This window comes from Columba livia, chromosome Z (assembly GCF_036013475.1).
Source record: "Columba livia isolate bColLiv1 breed racing homer chromosome Z, bColLiv1.pat.W.v2, whole genome shotgun sequence".
Taxonomy (NCBI): domain Eukaryota; kingdom Metazoa; phylum Chordata; class Aves; order Columbiformes; family Columbidae; genus Columba; species Columba livia.
Genome location: NC_088642.1, coordinates 47,407,714 through 47,428,918, shown reverse-complemented (window position 1 = coordinate 47,428,918; position 21,205 = coordinate 47,407,714). Strand labels below are relative to the sequence as shown.

At 36.3% G+C, this 21,205-nt stretch overlaps 1 protein-coding gene across 5 annotated transcripts in view; it reads right to left on the bottom strand.

Moving 5' to 3' along the window:
* Window positions 1–21,205, bottom strand: part of ADAMTS19 (ADAM metallopeptidase with thrombospondin type 1 motif 19) — a 147,800-nt gene that overhangs the window by 90,840 nt on the left and 35,755 nt on the right. For all 5 annotated transcript variants that reach the window (XM_065045717.1, XM_065045714.1, XM_065045715.1 and 2 more), the window contains 4 exons: window positions 16,863–17,035; window positions 15,859–15,942; window positions 14,696–14,853; window positions 4,693–4,736 (listed from right to left, as the gene is read on the bottom strand). In XM_065045717.1, coding sequence (XP_064901789.1) covers window positions 4,693–4,736; window positions 14,696–14,853; window positions 15,859–15,942; window positions 16,863–17,035 — 459 coding nt within the window. The remainder of the gene's footprint in view (window positions 1–4,692; window positions 4,737–14,695; window positions 14,854–15,858; window positions 15,943–16,862; window positions 17,036–21,205) is intronic.

The following is a 21,205-nucleotide window of genomic DNA, read 5'->3' as shown; positions in this document are numbered from 1 at the left end:
AGGCAGAGCGATGCTAAACCAAGACAGCAAGCAGCTTCCAAGCAGGGCAGTGCCAGAAAGGACATAGCTGGCCTTAGAAACAGTCATCCCTTCAGTTCCTGCAGATTAAAGAGGCTCCAAACTGATGCCAGCACAAGAGGAGCATCATTTTACAATCTGCCTGTGCCTGTAACATTTCACACAAAGTCTCTATTGTAGTCTTTCCACAGAAAACTTAGCTAGCAGCAAACAACAAATTTAATCTAACAGAAGTATGTCTCAGAGACTCAAAATCTTAATTGTGGCAGTGGAAATGTAGACAAAGGAAGGGAAATTCAAATGTCCATACACTTGCTTCAAGAAATAGTCTTCCCGTCTTTATTTGTTAGCCTAATCCTTGAAGGGAGTGAAAAAATATTTGTTGATATCCATCTGCTGGTACTAAGGTTTTGGCAATAACCCACTAACAAGTTGCCCTATGAATAATTGCTCCTTTCTGTTATTTAAATATAATACCAAAAGATATATGCACAAAAACAGTAAAGCATGTACTAGCCCCCAGTTCACGTTTCATACTGAATCTTAGTACAGACTTAATTTTCTGCAAGTGGACAACTGAACTATTTCTTAGATTTTTTCAGAAATTCATTAAGACATTTGCACTCATTTTACCTGTCTACAGCACAAGAATAAGAACAACATTCAAAACCACCATGAATTTAAAAGATAGTTCCCTTTGACTAAGGTAACAAAACCTGTTTGGAGGACAGAAATGGCATGATTCCAAAAAAGAGTTGTCTTCTGGGTGAAAAAAATCTTGGACAATTACACAAAGAAGCCTATTTTTTTTTTTTTAATTGGTTAAAGGAAACTTAATTTGTGTATAAACAACCTCATATTCTTCTACACCCAGACAAGCCCTCTGTTTGTTTGAATCATAGTAGTCTCTAATGATCATTGAGTAAATAAAGTCTGAAACCTCCCTCTCTTTAATCTACAGAAGAGCTATGAGAATCAGTGGTGATGCAACAGGATCTCACTTTTGTATAGCAACAGGGGACAGGGGGCACACACACCAGCAGTACAGCAGGGGAAAAAAAAATAAATAAGAGTGCTGCAGCCAACCAACCAAAAGAAGCTCAAGAACACACTTGGGTACAGTCAATTTTGACCCTAAAACAATTGTCTTGTGGTTTTCCACCCAGAAGGAATTTGACAAGATCTGTGACAATTCATAACACTGAAATTAGAATAGCTTAGCTGAAATTATTTGACCTGGGCTGACTGATACCAATGAGAGTCTAGCTTATTGTTTTAGCAAAACATGAGATTAGTCAAGGAAGGCATCCATTTGAGTTACTCTGGATTTACAATGTGAAAGTAACCCCACAACTCCTCTAGCTAGAGCAGAGCTTTCCAAACACTTATAGTAATAGTATACTACTTAATATAGCTCTGAAAAGCATAAAATAAAGACATTCTACTTTCTAAACTCCAACACACTTTGGGAAATAGGATAAAATTGCAGCACTAATTCTTCTATTTCTGCCTTCTTTTCAAAACTGTCAAATATGAAGTGTTAATACATTTTGTGCATGATCACCAAGATAGCCAGAACTTTGTTTCCCTGATTAAGAATGTAAAAATCAGACAACCATTCTGAAACATGGTTTTTGTCCTTATGGAAAAAAAAAAATCTTGTATTTGTCCACCTTAAATGATTTTGCAAAGCAATATTTGGAAGATTAGCATCATGTATTTTATTTCAAAATCAAGAATGAAACAATATATTTCTAGGGATTTTTGACACATGTTTTTGATTTTGAGTAGATTTTTTTTCTGGTTATCAGAGTTCTTAGTTAATGTTACCTTTAAACCATTAAATCTTCATATAAATCATGCTGTTATTTTAAGAGACAATTAAAAAGTACTAATTAAAGAGTGCATAAGATCTGTACTTGGAGGAGAACAAGACTGGAAGCACAGATAAATGTATTGTTTGCCACCAAAATACATCAATACTTTGTTTATAAAACAGAATACTCACACTTATGCAATCTGGCTTAAGTTGGTACTCACGTGCAGTGTGGAAACTGTGAGTTTTGGAATTTCATGAATAAACAATAAATCCAGTATTTGCCTGTTTAGTATCCATCACTGGGAAGAACAATGATCCAACATGACAACCCTTGCCAATAATGAGGTCCATCCTGTAAATGTTCCTGTCTCATTATTTTCATTTCTGGATTGTGTAATGTGTCACAAAGATCACCTTGACTGTCTCACGTACACGTACAGTTATGTTAACATTTCACAGAGAATTGCATTATTCCATTCTTTATGGCAGACAAAAGTTTGTATTGTGGTGTATTCTTTTGGGGGTTTTTCAGAGGAAGGAGTGGCAAGCCCTGGACAGTTGGGAATTGTAGAGTTGATGCTACATTAGCATTTGTCCTCTCCTTTCTTTGCCAAATTCTATAATTTACAGCATTTAAATATCCCTGGAATGTGCTGTCTCCTTTTGGCTATAAATATGTTGCGTGAAGATCTGTAGTAAGATCAAACTGCATTTCCTTACCTTTCAATGAACTCTTACTCATCATCTAAACTAAGACTAAAAATCACCATCGGTTTTCCTAGGGAAATCAAAAGTAAAATATGTCAAATTGAAATCACCATCTATGTAACATTTCAGCAATTTTGTGTATAAACTTGCAGTCCTAAAAGTATTGACATAATATATCCATGCCAGTAAGACAATTGAAAAATTCTCGTCAAGAGAAATGCACAAAGTTCTCCCTAGTTTTTGAACACTCTTCCTTAGATCAGCTCACAGATGATGGTTGACAAGAGGTTCAGAAAAAAACATTATCTTCTTAAGAGTGAGCATGGGCCCATAGCACTATGTGGAAAAAGTGGAAGAAATAATACCCTGAATTTATGGAAAGGTGCTGTATTTATCTGGAAAACTAATGATTAAATTCTTATAATAACTGATGAAAATAACGACCTTAGCTTTTGATGCACAACTGTAGCTATATGGAAGAGTTACACATATGAACAATGTTTCAATTCCTGAGGAAAAGTCTAAACAACAATACTCAGAGTGGAAAAGTTTACAACAGCCATTCCACAAAATGCCAAATCAGACTCCCTGCTTCATTTTGCTTATCACTATATTAAGACTGCAACCTCTTTACTTCCTCTGTGCAATTATCATTAATGCACTGCCTCATTTTCAAGTTTCATCCAAGCTTCTTCATCAAAGAAATGTGAATGACTGATACTTGATTCAGTTCAATCTTATGTCATTTAAAATTCCATGGACAAATTCAGAGCAAAATAGTCACTCTATTACCTCCAAGGTTCAACCAAAGAAGAAATATTTTTCATGGAAAATCCTTTAATACATTGACTTCATCTGTGAAATCCAGACAGCAGCTTATCCTGACTTAGATACACTGGAACTACTCCAGATTGGATATTCAGTTTAGATCAGCACGAGATGCTGAAATCTTCTCACATCATTTCTTCTTTCAGCGAGAAGGAAACATTTTTCCACTTACAAGACAAAAATAAGTATCTCTGAGCACCAAACACTCATACAAAATTCACTTAAGACCAAGATACTGATTAGTTGAAGAACACTATGAATTCTTAACCACTAACTGCTGTGAGAAACATTCCAGTCTTCATTTAGAAGGATTCTTTCTTGATATCCACCCCACAGACATGCTCACATAGACCTGGGATGATACAGTAATAACAGAAAAAAGTCTAGCAAGAAATGAGGCAATACAGTTCACATAAGAATTTTCTCCAAACCTTTGTCACTGAAATTAAACAGGGAAAAGAAAAATTATCTACTTCTATATTGAATAGGGAGCACGATCGTGACAATAATTAGTAGTCCATTACTATCATCCTAATCTTACTGAAATTATTTAGGTTTTGAGTATTCTTATTTATATATAGAACTGCTAAAGACTTCCATTAGTCAAAGAGAAATTTTAGGCTAAAAACATGCCATGACATCCTTCATTTAGTGTCATGGCATCTTTTACCCAGAAGTATGACCGTACAGAACAATTGCTACCTTGTGCTATGTTTCCCACCAGACCTATACACTGAAAAACTGTTTTCCCAAAAGGGCGTGAACTAAATTAATGACTGTTGATAGAAAAAATCAGTGCAGCTAGCACTCACTTTAATTGAAGATGTCAGAAGATGCCTTGCATGATAGTTTACATCCTGTATTCTTCTGAAGTTACATTGCTCATAAACACTGTATCATTCTACTATATTTACATTATATTCTTACAGAAACGTTTTTTAAACATCAGACATATTGTAAGCAAAGACAAATTCACTGCCTAAAAAAAAAAAAAACAAACATAAACACATTTGTTTAGCTTAATATTTTGAATTAAGAATATTAAAACAATTTGGTACTAAACTGATGGTGAAAGATTTAAAAGTTTTCAAAGTTTGCTCTATGAATGAGATAGAGATATTGTACTTAAACATATTATTTCGCTAGATGCATACACAAATGCAACAAAGTATTATTGGCAATTTAGATGTATTTTGCATTTTAGCTAGTTACAGCTGTCCATCACAGATGCTATTGTCATCTTATAGCTTCACATCTCTATTTATTTAACACTTTATGATGTGGTTTATACGCAGAGTCTCTTATGTTTATTTACTTACCAACAGTATCACATGGTTCGTCTTTATGTACACAGAAATCCTTCCTAGAATTGGGGGGAAAAGAAAAGTGTTAAGCAAGCCAAGCTGTCAGACTGGTAATGACTGTGTGACCTATTTACAAATATTTTGTATGGCTCAATGAATAAATAGAGAACATCATTATCTCAACAAAGAGAGTGGGGAAGCAGAGGTCAGAATTACCCAGAACACTTAAACTTCAGTTTATTCTCAGAACAGATTTAGGAGAAGTCAAGTAGCAAATCATGTACCATATATTTAAATTGCATTGTACCTAATTTATGGGTTTTTTTACTAATGTAAGTATATCGAAATGTAACAAGTGTAAAGTTAATTTTTCTTTAATTTGAAATGAAAAAATCTTCATTGTTTAATATCAGGTCCAAAAGCAGCATTGTAATCCAGGATTTAAATCAGAGAGACAGGCAGAGTTTTTGTGCTAAAAAGTTGTCCTGATTTTGGCTGGAATAGAGTTATTTCTTTTCATAATATCTACTATGAGGCTGTGTTTTGGATTTGTGCTGGAAACAGTGTTAATAATTCAGGGATGGTTTTGTTCTTGCTGAGCAGTGCTTACATAGCCTTGAGGCCTTTCTGCTTCTCACACCACACACCAGCAATCAGACTGGCAGGGTACAAGAAACTGGTGGGGGACACAGGCAGGACAGCTGACCTCAACTGACCAAAATGATATTCCATACCATATGATGTCAAGCTCAGCATATAAAGCTTGAGGAAGAAGAAGGAAGCGGAGCACATTCAGAGTGATGGCTGTTGTCTTCCCAAGTAATGATTACTCCTGATGGAGCCCAGCTTTCCGGGGATTGGCTGAATACCTGCCTGCCCATGGGAAGTAGTGAATTAACTCCTTGTTGTACTTTGCTTGCATGTACAACTTTTGCTTTACTTATTAAACAGTCTTTATCTCAACCCATAAGTTTCCTCACTTTTACTCTTTTGATTCACTAGCCCCTGGTGGGATGGGGAAGAGAGTGAGCGCCTGTGTGGTGCTTAATTTCTGGCTGGGGTTAAGACAGAACAATACAAAGTTAAAGTGACTAATAGGAATCCATTCTGAAGAAGCATTTCTGCTAAGGCATCCCATTCTAGCAGTGGAAAACTTACAAATTAACTCAGTGGGAGAAGACTATCCTATCTCCAACACAGATTTCAGTCCAGCCATAGCTATATAAATAAAACTGCTGAACTGTATGAAGTGGAACAAATATTTCTTCTCTGTGTTAAACAATATCTGCTTGGGATTAACTTTAATTTACATCTATTTTATCTGTTCTCAGAGACACAGAACAAAGGTATCAAGAGAGTAAAGGAAAAGCTTTGTTTCACTGCGATGTTTATAACTTACATTAATTTTTTATTTTAAGTAAAAATTGGGATGCTGAGGTATGCATGAACTGGACAGGGAGGCAGAGAACCAACAGGGAACAAAGAGCAACAAAATAAACACGTATAGCATCTAAGCAAAATACAATATAGTTACCTGAACTTCCTTCTAACATGTATAAAGAAGTTTCTGTTCTTTAGCTGTACCACAGAGTAATGGTCTCTGTTTTTAAAGAGGGAGCATATGCATCAGAAAGATTTAATTTTGATATTCTGGCTATGAAGGTACACAGATATACACATGAACTGATAAAGATACAGACAATATAAACACTCATTTTCCAGGAACAAAATGCAGAAATTGTTTGGTGCTTCAGATAAGAAAGTAGACTAGTGATACCTATGATTTTTACAAATGCAACTGCTCCAAGAGCTTTTTGTTTGTTTGTTTGTTTCCCACAGACTATTTCCACAGTTATTTAGACCCAAAAGAAATCTCAAGTGGCAAATTTCTGGCAAATTTCTAACACTTGTTAAAGTCTACACATCCAGAGACACATGATAATATAGCTTTTGATTCTCTGTTAACCACTGACAGCTAACTACAGAGTAGAAAAGCAAAACAACAGTGCTAGAAACAAATCTCGCAAATAAATTGATAAACAAACTCGCGGAATCCACTTAGGAGAGCCCTGGAAATTGAGCCAATTATTGTGAACACGAAACTATAATCAGATCAGAAGGAAGTTTTTTAATATTTTTCAAACCTGCAAAGAATTGCATTAATGCACTAGGTTCTAACGCAATTCTTTGTTTTGTGCCATGTGACACAAGGGACTTACTGTCTTGCTAAATAATGTGACAGAATGATTAGAAATATAGGACTTACAGTGAAGCAAGAAAACATGTGTAAAGACAGTCTAAGGACATAGACTGTTTTTCGCACACACTCATCTCATACAAGTACCATAAATATTAACCAACGTAACAAGTGAAAAAAAAAAAAAAAAGAAAGCATACATTCAAATGTACAAGAATACCATATGACATTCTAAAACTGACAATATCCAAGAGGTTTCTGCTTATTTAATAGTTTTGTTCTCATACACTTACAGTGCTGTTTTTGTTTTGCTTTACCTTCTTGGCTGACTCTGACTATGGTTATGTTATACATCCAGAGTTTCATTATGGGACTTGGGGGAAATGGTAATGCTATGATTTGGCAAGAGGGAAGTACAATAAACCATTCTTAGTTCCTGATTTACATTGAAAGAATGTGAAAGCTCCTTTAATGTTCAAGAATATGAATACATTACATACATTTGAGACTAGGCTCCTTAGTAAAGATGTATAGCTCTAGCTAGACCTACCAATGACTCTCATTGAAATCATTCTCTAATTCCCACAGAGTAACTTAAATATTCCATCACATTATATGATGTTCCTGTGTGTATATAACATACATACACACATACATACATATATATATATATATGCCTCGACACATTATATGTGGAATTGGCATACTAAAACTACACAAAGCAAAAGAGATTATATGGACTCTTCAGAGGAAGAGAAGGTATAAAATAGAGCAATAAAGCACACTAAAAGGCCTTTGTTTTTTTCTCCATTCTCTTAGCAAAATAGGGCAAAGATATTAGCATTACTATTAATGTATATAGAAGCTCTTGTGGTGCAAGTTATTAACCAAGTTAAACTGAAAAACAAGAAATGGGTTAGAGCACACCAGATTTCCCTTCTAACCAGTATCCAACACACAACTTGCATTACTCTAAATGGTTACTTTGAATGCACATGGAAAGGAAAACAGGTCCTTGTTCAAGTACAAGAAAAGAAGAGCTTTCATGAGATTTAGGACTGACTTCTGAGCTTGAACAAGTTAGCTAATCCTAGAAAATAATTCTTAGCAAGAATGAGTAACAACCAATCCATTATTTGTGAAAATTACATTTAGTTAGTGTGCTTTTAATCGACTACATAAAGCACTACGATGGGCCTTCACAGAAGGCTCAAAGTCACAAAGACTAACTATCCTATTTACAGATATAAACTATAAACTCACTACATTATCTTTGTTGTATGGTTCCCACATGTAAACTAGGCACATACATATTAACTAATAAATGCGCTTTAAAAAGTCAATTTTAGAGTTAACGAACCACAAATTAAATTATACACTTATTATCCAGTTGGGAACCTAAACAAATTGACAATGTTACTATCACAAATGCTATTTTGGAAACTATTCAGCATTTTGAGCGTAAACATTAAATGCACTGGTATGCACTGGGCAGTGTATTTTCACAAGTCAGGAAATACTTTATTGAAATAATTTAAATAATTCACAGATCACTCAGGGCCTGTAAAGTTGAACTGAGATTAAAAAGGACAATATAAATAGGTTCTTCTAAAGTTCATGTTTCAGGCACACTAAAAAATAACAGTTCAGAAATGTGATAAGTGAACTAATAATTGAACCGAATGTGTAGCTAACATATGAACACAGATATAGAAAAACCAGGAAGCCAAGGAAGGTGTTTTTGAGTGGAGCCAAACAGAACCTAGACTCAGTGATAGCATTAAACCATGATCTCAAAAAGAATCATAGAAACATAAAATGTTCTGAGTTGGAAGGGACCCACAAAGATCATCGAGTCCAACTCCTGTCCCTGCATGTGACAACCCCACAGTTCACACCATGTGTCTGAGGGTGTTGTCCAGTCTCTTCTTGAACACTGTCAGGCTTGGGGCCGTGACACCTCCCTGGGGAGCCTGTTCCAGTGCTCCACCACCCTCTGCATGAAGAAGGTTTTCCTAATATTCAACTTAAACCTCCCCTGGCACACCTTCCTGACATTCCCTTGAGTTCTATCATTGCTCACTACAGAGAAGAGTTTGGCACCTGCCCCTCCTCCTCCCTTTGTGAGGAAGCTGTAGCCGTCATGAGGTCTCCCCTCAGTCTCCTCCAGGCTGCTCCTCCTATGGCTTTCCCTCCAAACCCTTCACCAACTTTGTAGCCCTCTTCTGGACACTCTTCAGTAGCACCCAGTATCCTGTGGCACTCAGAACTGCACACAGTGCTCCAGGTGAGGCCGCACCAGTGCTGAGCAGAGCGGGACAATCACCTCCCTTGCCCAGCTGGCAATGCTGTGCTGGATGCACCCCAGGACAAGGGTGGCCCAGAGAGCACTGCTGGTAAAGTTTGAAAATTAAATGAGTTCTGGTGAAATAAAAATAGGAATGAACACAAATCAATCTTTAAAGATGGCTCATTTGGGTAACTTCTGTTTTAATGGACCCCCAAACTTGATATGATACGGCAACAGCATGACGACAACAACAAGAAAATCAGCATTTGAAAACAGACCGTAGGACTGAACAGCATCCTTGTATAAAGATGCAGTAAAATATCAGACGTGGCACCTCTACAACCATTTACATACAACTGTGTCCAATTTTGGCATTTATGCTTCAAGAACAATTTGAAAAATAGGAAAAGATCTGGAAAGAGCCGAGAGAATGATTAAATGTCTGGGAAACAGACTTAAAACCTCTCTAAATTAATCTAAGAGAAAGATAAGTTGTGACTTGAGAACAGCCTACAAGTATTTATATAGGGAGGAACTTTATAACAGCTCTTCAGCAGCAAATGGTACAAAGAGATCTACAGCTGAAAACTGAAGTAACAAAATTAGAAATAAGACACATTCTGAAAGTAAACAACTGTGGCAATGTTCTACTTTAGAAAACAGTTAATCTTCCTTTATTTTAAATCTTTGTCTCAAGACTATCTAGCTTTCTTTTTCACCAAGAAAACAAATGTTAAAATAACTGACCCAATTTAATATTAGGGCCTTGCACTAAATAATCAGAGTTTTAAAATGAAGTTTAGGCTCATATAATGCTATGCAATAGATTTGCAGGAGTGAACAGAACATATGTAGCCCGAGTACTAAAATTCTAAGAAATAAGCTGACATAAACAGGCAAAATCATGTAGATTTTTCTCACATGTATTATCAAAAGCATTACCATGTCACAGACTCAAACACCTTGAATTTAGGGAAGAAAAAAACCACTATCAAAACAAACAGATTGGGATGACTTAAAATTAGAGGGATTTTTAAAATACACAAGATAAAAATACGTGTCTTAAAATTAATGTGCCAAATACAGAAGATTGTGCTTTTTTAAAAAAAGACACCTTTGATTGTAAAGTGTGCTCTTTTCACATTTCTGTGTTTCCTTCTGCATCTACAATCCTATTAGTAAATAATTAATGGTAATGACATCTGAGATTCTCATGAACTTCCTTGATGTCTGCTGTTGATGTCAAAAGAAAAACAGTAAACACAGCAAAACTTTGAAAAAATAACAACAGCTGGCAGTATTGAAATTATAGTGATGAAAAAATATCATTATGAAGACAAAAATAAGAATAATTTCATCTCTCACCATGCACTTGCAAGAAATCATTTTTCCAGATCTGAGTTTCACTAGAAGTTTAAGGACACCAGTAGCAGCTTAATAACTCAATCTCTATTGCTCTACATTTCAATAGTTTCATACTCTCAAACACCGCAATCTTTTTGGGTAATTTTAGTTTCCATGCAAGTGCACAGTGTCCCACCTGTGGCTTCCTTGTGGTGTCATTTTTGGTACAAACCATTTTCATCAGAAAAGCGGTAAAGAAAAAAGTCAGGAAAATAATTGTACTTAATGTATGAATTGGATGGTAATAGCAATGCTTAATAAATTCTTGTCCAAGCTTTGGGGAGAGTTCTGTAAGGTTGGCATGATTGGAAATGAAACAATATTTACGAAGTCTAAGTGCTTTCTATGCCACTGTCTACTTTTACAGAATGAGGAACTTCCTTACAGTGAGGATGACTTGCAGTACTGCTTCAATTATGTATGACCTAGAGGAAAGAGATTTCAGATACTGCATATCAGCATGTATAAATAGCTGATATAAACTGTGAACATGGAATATCACTGTCTATGTGATGAATATTAGGAGAATCAGAAATCTACTTTCTATGAGAAGCACATGTGAAAATGATAATTCTGAGAAGGAGAATACAGAACTTGATTTTTTAAAATTATTATTATGACTTTCGTATTTACATATTTTTTTCTAAAAAACACGGTGACAGAGATTATCTATGCACTGGAAAAGCAGCATGATGCATAATTTTTAAGTGAAGGCAGATTCTGCCTCATTCTTCTACACTATTTTTTTTTTTTTTTTTGTAGATACACTCTGCAGCTTTCATTACCTTGTTTGCAATAGGGGCAACATAAGAACTTAAGTGTCATCATAGAACAACTGTGGACACCATGGACCTCTTCCTGCCATATTTTCAGTTACCTAATTCAGGTAAGACAACCTATGCAGATAACAACTGGTAATATAATCTCAGTGGCCACTGGCATTGGGGCTTATCTCTGTGCACTCACACGCTGTAACTTAAACGACATGGATGCTGATGTGCTATGGTATATTTTTTCTTCTAAGTACTTCTTGATATGTGTATCTCTAAAGTAATAGGGCTAATTTATAACTGTAAATCAAGTAGTTTTATCAAGAGAATCAAAACAATTTCTGTCTTAACTCTTATACCTAACCTCCCTGGAGATCATTTCTAAATAGACTACTTAAACTTTTTCTTTCTGTCTTCTTTTTACTTTATGGCACCATATTTTGAACATGATATTACTTCATCTGGATAAGTCAATTTTGAGGGAAACTTAACAAAAAGTCACAGGCTGAAATAGGACTATAGTAAAGTGAACTAAACAAATCAATAGCAGATTCATATGCATCATTGCAGCCTGTTTGGACAGCAGAGAAAGTTGTGAGGAGAAGCCTGTTTTGCTTTCTGCTTTATGTAACAAATGCAAAAATAAGTTTTAAAAAGTACCTTTTTCAGGAAAAGGCTATGATGGCTCTTTGACTATTGAATAAGTCTTCTATCACACACACACACATTATGTTCTTTGTAGCTAAGCAATAAAATTAACTCTGCAGAATGCTCACTACTTCATTTCTAACTATGTTAGTTACTAGACACAACTGGCATATGAAAGCACAGGAAAGCTTTTTCAAAGCACTCTTACTGTTCTATTATCACACAAGACAAAAAAGGAGGTGTTCTAGGAGGTCTGTCAAAGAATGTGTTAGATAACCAAAACTACATTTTTACTTGAAAAACACCAAACAGTTGGTGCTCATTATTTCTCTCAATAAAGCAGGTCTGCTGGTCCAAGCCTCTTTGGAAGTTGTGACAAAGGAGCTTTTTCTGTGTTTCCAAAACAGAATTAGACTGAATTAACAAAATAGACAAGTGAAGCCACACATGCGGTTAGCTATACCATAAACCTGATGGTGTGCAGAGGGAGTCTGAATTAGCAAAACATTCCCACAGTCAGCAAACTGCACTGGTATGATTTATTAGCAGTTAAAGCAGCCCTGAGATGGGAGGCAGTATAGTCTAGAGAATACCACTGAAAAACTAAAAATGTCAGAACAGGTCTTTAATTTCTGGCTCCAGCACTGACTTTCTATCTAGTATCCAAGCACTAATTTCCCTGCTCTCTTCAATTTCCTTAACACTGATCAGGGATTTACTCCAAAAAAACATATTAAAACTGACAGGTAAAAAATTGTAGGCAGCACAGATCAGAATATCATTATTACACTGCATATCAGAATAGCACATGATTAGGCTTTTCAAAAGTTTTTTTACCATTTAGAAATGCTGCATGAAATTCAAAAAGCTCTCTGGTTAAACACACTGACTGCTAAAGACATCTCCAGACCACTACCTCTCAACTGCTTAACTAACGCATCACTCAGAACTCTTCTGCCTCTTCCCATAAAAGCTGGTTAAGGTGAAGATGGAAAACTGATTTGTCCTGGTTTTGTTAAAAAAAAGACCAGTTCTCTTTTAGTGATTTTTGTTTAGCTAAGTTCTTCTAGGTGGCTGTACTTTTCTGAGTTTTAGCCTGCATATTTTTTTTCGTAGGATGCTGTACTCGGTGTTGCTAAGAAGAACAACGGAATGCTGAAGAAGCTCATGTTTAGATTTATTACTATTGTAGCCAAGAAAGACTGATAAGTTTTCCCACTTTCTGTTGTGAGAGGGGCGTGTTTGAGGAGGGGTGGATGGAACACGTGCCTAGAACTGACCAACTGAGGGTCAATTTGGTATTCCAACCCATAACCGTCATACCCCCTATATAAGAGGGTGATCATGAGGGTCACACTCTCTTTGACCATGGCCGGCATCTAGAGAGGACCTTGTCTGTCTGCCTGTGATCTACAGGCCTCAGGCCCTGCATCCCTGCAACCAGTTTCTGGTTTGCTGTGCAGTCCTGCCCATGATTTCCAGGACCCTGAGCTGCAGCTGCCGGAGCCGCCAGCTCCGCACGCCCAGCTCCTGCTGCTAGAGTGACGCCAGCTCCACATCGAGCATTCAAGATTGGTTTTGTATATTTTGTATATATATTATCTATTTATTAGTAGCATTAGTAAAACCCTTTAAAGTTCCTCAAATTGAAGCCTAAGTCTCTCTTTCTTTCCTCTTATCTTTCCTATCATCTTTCCAATCCAAAGGAAAGCGATGGTGGGAAATGAGGGGATAACAGGGAGCATCGGCCATGGTTTATTGCCGCCTTGCCTTAAACCTTGACATGAGTGGAAAGAGGTTTTAAATGCTTTATTTCATGGTATCTTACTACTCATGGGATACATCTCACAAGCTGAAGAATGCAGCCCTAGTTTAAAGATTACACATGGTTTTAGGTTACCATGTCACCAACTAGCATGGGACAGCACCATAGTATTCTAATATAGCAAATCACAGGAATTTTCTTTGGACGGGAACTTTGAAGGTCATCAAGTACAAGGTCCACCTCAAAAATGGGACTAAGGCCAACTCTAGACCAGTTGGACTATCATTCTGGCCTTTTCTTTTGATAATGGCTATGTGTTGTTTGAACATCAAGACACATCCCTCTGTGCACGACTTACAGACTAAACCATGACAGCACCTACTGGGCAGAAAAGAGGTGATTTGGAGGCATATTTCCTCCTGAATGTGTGAAAGGCTTGACCTTAAAGAGTTAAAAGGAACTGCAGATCTGTGGTGACACCCCTGTGGCTGCAGAGCACATACCATGCACACGATGTACCTTCAGCACACAATCAAACATACAAGTTCTGGGTCCATTAGAGGTAAGCATCACTCAGTAGTGTGCCTTGTGCCATGCTGATTCAGATCTGAATGGTCTAAAAACGCTTTGGTGTTTTGAATGAAAGCGTCTACAGGTCTGTGTGTGCTGCCTCTTTTAAATGAAGGCACCCACGGCCTTAGCTATATAGCCAAGGAAGAAACATGAGTGACTCATCTGTCATTTCACATGTTTACCACCTGGGAGCTATTGCTTTCTGAACCATCCTTACCAAGACCTTTGAGTTCTGGTAAGAAGCCTCAAGTTGCACTGTTCCTCATTGCAGAACTGAATTCTAACTGTGTTGGTTCATCTGTCAGTTCCTTTGATCTATGTTCATATTAGACCACTGCCTATTTTTTAATGTTCATCTTTCAGTACTTCACCTTGTGATCAGTATGGCTGCATCAACTGAAGACATGTCTTCTCCCCAGCTTGTTGACATTTCCAAGTGTATATCATTCTTCTTGCCAAATTCCTCATGTTGCCATTTACAAAAGCTTTCCAGCATTTTTTCCCCATGATGTCCAATATACATATCTGCCTGGAAATAAAAGAAAAAATATTAAAATTATGATTCTCTAAATAGAATTAAGAACATTTTGACTGAGTCAGGAAAAATATTCTCCTTTTTATGGCATACTATATTCATGGCAGAATGACTTGAACTTCAGGAATGGAGACCGTCTTTTTCCCATGTTAAGAACACAGGTGGAGACAGTGTACTGAGAGGTGTTCAGTGGATCTGTTCACCTGAATGCTTCTCTCATTCATTTACTGATTTTTCACTATCCACAGGGAAGAAAAGATTAATGATGCGAAGATGCAGAATTTGAACATGAAATGAGACATCTCCACCTGCTGAGAGGACACTGAAGAAAGAAATACTTTCTTATTCACTGGAAAAATACAATATTTTAAAATTAGAAATGAGGATAAGGGAATCCCATTTTCTTAGGAACTGACTAAAATATGAAAGGTTTTCCATAATATTTAGTAGAAACAACAAGAAATCAAAGTTGACATTATCCTGAAATACGATATACTAACCATAGGTTAATAGGAAGTATCAATCAAGATATCAGCTGACTGCCTTTCTTCAGAAAGAAAGAAGAAAAGGATTTGAGATAATGCTTGAAAAGTGCAATAAAAGAATAGTGCTATATCATGGCACTTTTTGTTCATCCAGAAATTAATTGATGAAAAACATCCATTCTCCTTCTACTTTCCAACGAGTTTAAAGGAGGTGATTTTTGTATTGAGCTATACAAACGCACAAAAAGCAGAGCACAAGCAGATTTTCTTAAGAACTAACTGATTTCCACGCAGCAACTTTGATTGACTTCCAACTGCAAGCACAGAAAAATCTCAATATGTGCAGCACATGAAGTAGGAGAAGCACAGTAGTGTAAATAACTAAATAATGCACAAAAGCTAAATGAGAAAATTTGTCAGCCATTAAAGTTAGTGAATATTGCAAGCCTTTGTAGAGCAAGAAGCTAAGTAGCATTATCCTCTATAGGCTAAAACAAAGATAATATATACTTACTGGAGTCTCATGAAGGAGGACAAGCTTAGTCACCCGAAGATTTACTTGTAGTCCAAGGCTCTTGTGCTGGAAAAGGTTAAAAACCTAAGATAAAAAACAGTAAATAAAAATATCTGCTTGTATTGCACACAACACACTGTAGACTAAAAATATCATAACCTCAAAGAACTTAAAAAATTTCTCATATTCTACTGTGACTGCTTTATTTTGCCATATTTTGAACAGAATATTAAACTAAAGTATTGTGTTGGTCTTCTGAAGGGAAAACAGAGCTTAGGCAATATTCATTCTGGGAGCACAAAAACACCTTTTCCCCTCTATGGCCATGACCACTTTATAAACTAAAGGCTGTTTCTCCAAATACTTACACATTAATTTAATACTATTCATATGAAAATTTCTATTAAGTTAAACCCAGGATCACGGCCCAAGTGGCCTGAGCGATAACATGGTCATAAGTCTTACAGTCATTCAAAACAGTTGAAGTTTTTATTTGCTCTTCAGTTTGTGCTCCTTCTTCAGCATAGACTTTCTTTGCACATTACAGATGCTAGTTTTCACTGCATTATACACCAAATGAGCACGCTGCAGCTCCAGATAGAGCTGGAGAGGGATGTAATTTTCTGAGTGCACTATCTTTTCTTTTTTCAGCCACTAATGATCACACAATCCTTCTTAACAACGTAGCCTCTTCATAAGAAGCACAGATCATGAGAAATCATCCAATACTCCAGCCTTCTCAACAACACCAGGGGCTTCTAACCAAAAAATCATCTTGTTCATCTCTTTCTTACTGGCTTCCATGAAGATGTAAGACAGTACAGACAAGTCTGTAACATCATGGATTTATGCTGCAGAGCATATGGAGTTAAATCTTGACAGCCTGCTGATAGTTATGTACTGTCCCTCACAGGTGCTCCATCAGAATAATTAAAAGCAGCAATGATCATCCCGGTGTGCATGCATTGTTGGCAAAATGCCAAAATTAATTTTAAATTTCCTACCATGTTTAGGATGGTTAGAATAAATCTTCTGGCAGCATCTGTTCCATGATATGAAACCATAGCTGGATCTGCCACCACAACAGTTTCTATATTGTATTCCTGAGGTAACTTGTAAGAGTATCGTTTTCCTCTTCCACTCTCTGATACTTTCCGATTCTTGGATTTTCTTTTATCTGTAACATAAAGCATTATTTGACAAACTCATCCTTCAAACTACTCCTACAGTACTTTCAGGATTTCCTACCTGTCATTATGGTATAATTTTGATTATGTGGAATGTATTAGCTGTGAACTCTAACATTAATACATGCTTATGTGGCACCGACAATGCTAAGGCGCAGACTGAAGGCCTGTACTACACGTAAGTGTTAGTTCACACCAAGAAAAGAGGAATCTTATCCAGCTGCTTAAATAACGTCCCTCAAATTCTTTTCATCCTTTCTCCTAACATATTTACATGAGAGTATGTACCTCCTAGTTCAGTTGGTGGGAGAAAACTAAATTCATGTTAAGTTTGACAGAAAAATAATCTCACTGAGATTGCGGAATTCCTATCTTACCATCTTCACAAATCACAAAGAAAACATCTTGATGTAATTGTATCTTAGCATAAAAGACGACAAATACAGATTTGTCACATATTCAATATTAAGACAAGACATGGAACATTTCAGTGACTTGCAAAGATGAAAAAATATTTCAGATGAATGACAGAGAATGATATGTAAAATATAGGTTTGTTGGAAACAAAAAAGTGAAGTTTTACTAACGTGACTTGAAAGTCAGTTTTGCTATCATCATAAGCAGCTAATGTAAAACAACAAAACCAAAGCCTGGAAACAGGCTTCCAAACCCACAGAAAGCTCCAAATCAAAAAAAATGTTACTTTTGTGGCAAGCTAGATGTTACTGTTCTTGTTAATTTTAAGTTTCCCATCCAAAACCATGATAAAATCTTCATTACTACTAAAGTACATATGGAAAAAGAAAAACTAAATACACACAAACAAACCAGAAGGTGGCCAGATATGCATACAGTAGTTAGCAGTTATATTTAAAATAATGTAATTTAAAACAAAATATTAAATGCAACTCCCTGTTGTAATAGTCAAATTCTGTTAGAGCCCCACAAAGACTTAAAACTTCTGGTACTGATCTCACTGAAGTCACTGAAATATAGTGAAATATTTTCCAGCTTCCACAATGGAATATTGGGCTCTCCGTTTACAATAAAAGTGATGTTCGAGATTACAATTATAAACACATGTTCTTGAAAAAAACAAATATTTAGAAATTTTGAGGAAATGTTTTGCAGTTAATCAGTCTCATCTCTAATAGGAAAGTTCCTGCAGTTCATTTTATAACACACAACTACTCTCCAAAAAGAAGTCACTCTTCAGGAAAGTGCTAAAAATATGCCTTACAAGACACTGAACTCACAAATTAACTTTAAAATATAAGATACTAGTGGAAAAAAAACGTGATTTAATACATGTATTTGTAATGTAGATTTAATGTAAACATAGTGTTGATACTTCTCAATGTCAAAAGTATAAAGTATCCATTCTTAAAAAAGGTTGTCTATCTTCTTCTGTAGTCATTTTTTAAAGATTATATATGAGAGTGCTTTAGTCCATCCCACTGTATTTTAGAAGAGCTTACTGACTCCTGTAAAATTGATGACAATGTAAGACTTACTACCACTGATAAACATACAAATTTACCACAAGAAAAAAAGTATGTATTCTCCAGAAATAAATATTTGGTCTTTGATTTCCTAGAAGTAGAAACAACTTATAAATGCATAAGCTATCTAAAATTAATTTTAACCTCTCTCATTTTGATACTTCAGACACTTAGCCTTAGATATACAGCTAGTCTCCAGCTTTATTTGTGTTTGCTAACTGTGGATCTACAGCCTAGTTTATAAAACATTATATGTGTTTCCATCACTCTTCTGAGAATATTTTTTAATGAAACTTCAGTATCAGGATTTGTGACAATAAAAACACACCCTATAAGCTATACAACTATGACCTACCATACAACCATCTAACGCTGCAAGAGTAGGCTGTAGATCGAAGTTTACATAGTAAACTCATTTGGGTTAACAAAGATCTCTCATGAGCCATTTGGTCAATTTGCCTTCCTCCTAGGAGCAGTGATTGTTTCCTGTGCAGTTTCCAACAACACAGTTTATTCATTGTTCGCTTCTTTGTGAAAAACAGAAGCTAGTGGTTGAAAACTTTAAATCTAGTATTTAATATGGCTGTTCAGAGAAGTCTGCTAACACACCTCTCTTAAAGTTTTAGCTAGTGGTGCATTTTTATCCAGAATTGAAAGTAAAAAGCCCACAATAAAATACAGCATTGTCCTTAATACAGAGGTCACCTCAGTTCCACGAACTGTTGAAACCTCTTGTCTTTCAGGATTGTAGTGACTGGGAAAATTGCATAGCTCCATAGACAAGCTGGCTGGAAGCGGGGGTGCCTGCCATTTGCCTCAGATATCTGCCATGTTAGCAAATCAAGGAACAGTCTGGTTTTGGTCAGCCAACCTTTTCCAAATTGCTGGCAGAATTTATCATCATATGAGATGTCATTTATCCGAAAATTTTAGCTGTTCCATAAGACTTTTACATAAACATAATTAGTAATTTTGGTACCAGTGGTATTCAAACAACTGACATGTTTATTGTCGAGACAGGCTCTAGGCAAAAACATGTATTTCTTTACATACTCATAAATAAGTAAAAATTGCAAAATTGCTCATTATTGAAGGCACAGTATGTAAGAGATAATAACTCCTGAAAAAACCCATACCCACGTCAATAATGCATCTGCTAACAAGATAAAAGTCAGATTAACTGAAGAAACTGCTTCTTGGAATTGAAGATGCATAGATTAATCTTAGAAATGTAATTACTTTGGCAAAATAAATAATAAACGCTGCAGAAGGGCTTTGTGCAGTAAGACTTCTATTTTTGTGCAACAACAGAAGATATGAACATGCACTATCAGTTTGTTACTTAAACACACCTTGACTGAAAGGAAAACTAGAAGTACTCCGGTAGTCTAGCAAGGGAGCTAGAAATACTTCAGCAAGTACATTTGACATTCAGTAGGCAATTAAGAGAAAATAACAAGAAGTGTTAACAAAACAATAACACCCCCCCCAAAACAAACAAACAAAACCACAAACAACAACAACAACAAAAACCTTAAAGAGCTGAAAATCCAGCTACTATAACCACAGTTTGCATAAAGCATCTGAGACAACTTTAAGAGTATGCTATGACTACAGGACTCCTGTACACTTACAAGTCCTCAGGCACAAGAACATTCCCTGAGTAGATCCATAAGGCTTAGATTACAGAGCAATCACCATCACTCCCTGTGCTTTCTTTTCTCAAGCTAAAGAAAACGGATACCCCAGCCATATGGAAATTGCAGTATTCTGGCTAGACATGGCATATTCAGGAATTTAGGAAGTCACGAGCTAGAGCTCCAATATAGTTGGGATGGGGATTTAAACGTCTTAATGCAGAATGACAAGTAGCACCAGTCACCATCTCATGGAATCTCATAGATCTAGACCAAGATAGCTTATGTATTTCATTTCATGATTATCCCATGGAAACAGGCTGCAGAGTAAAAACCAAGACAGCTCTCCCAGCTGGGTGCCCATAGTCAAACTTCTGCTTTTGATTCAGTGAAACTAGCAGGCTTTTCCCTAAAAACTGGTATCACTCTAGGAAGAGAAGAACAGCCTGCTCATAACTCAGAACAGTGTTTGTTTATCAACAGAACTGAGAAGTAAAAGACGAAGTTTCCAGTCTCCCAAATACAGACGGGATCCAAAATTCAGATCTATAGTACCCTGCCTATGTAAGTGCTCCCACTCACTAGTTTGTGTGAAAAGGAATGACCACTTGAGAAGACTTTTTTGTTGGTTTGTTTTTTTTTTTTTAATTTCCCCCAAAGTGTCCCATGAGTTAGGTTCACTGTACAAATGACTTCAGCCCGGAATAAGTGCTTCAGATTGTCTAAAAGGAGAAGAACTTAGTTTTCTGTCACTGTTTGAAGCTCAGCTGGCAATCAAATGGATGACAGATGATCTCTATCAACCCTTTCCCTCCCCAGAAGGGAAACAGAATGGAGAAAAGGGAGATAGACTTACAGGTTAGAAAATTAAAACAGCTTTAATAAAACAACAATAAAGAAAAAGGGTGTGGCAGATGCACTCACTTGACCCACTATTCCCAAAAGCACCAGAAACTGCTGGACCAATTCACCATTATGGTCATGCACACACCCCTTGGTCAGCAGAAAGAAACCTTGAAGA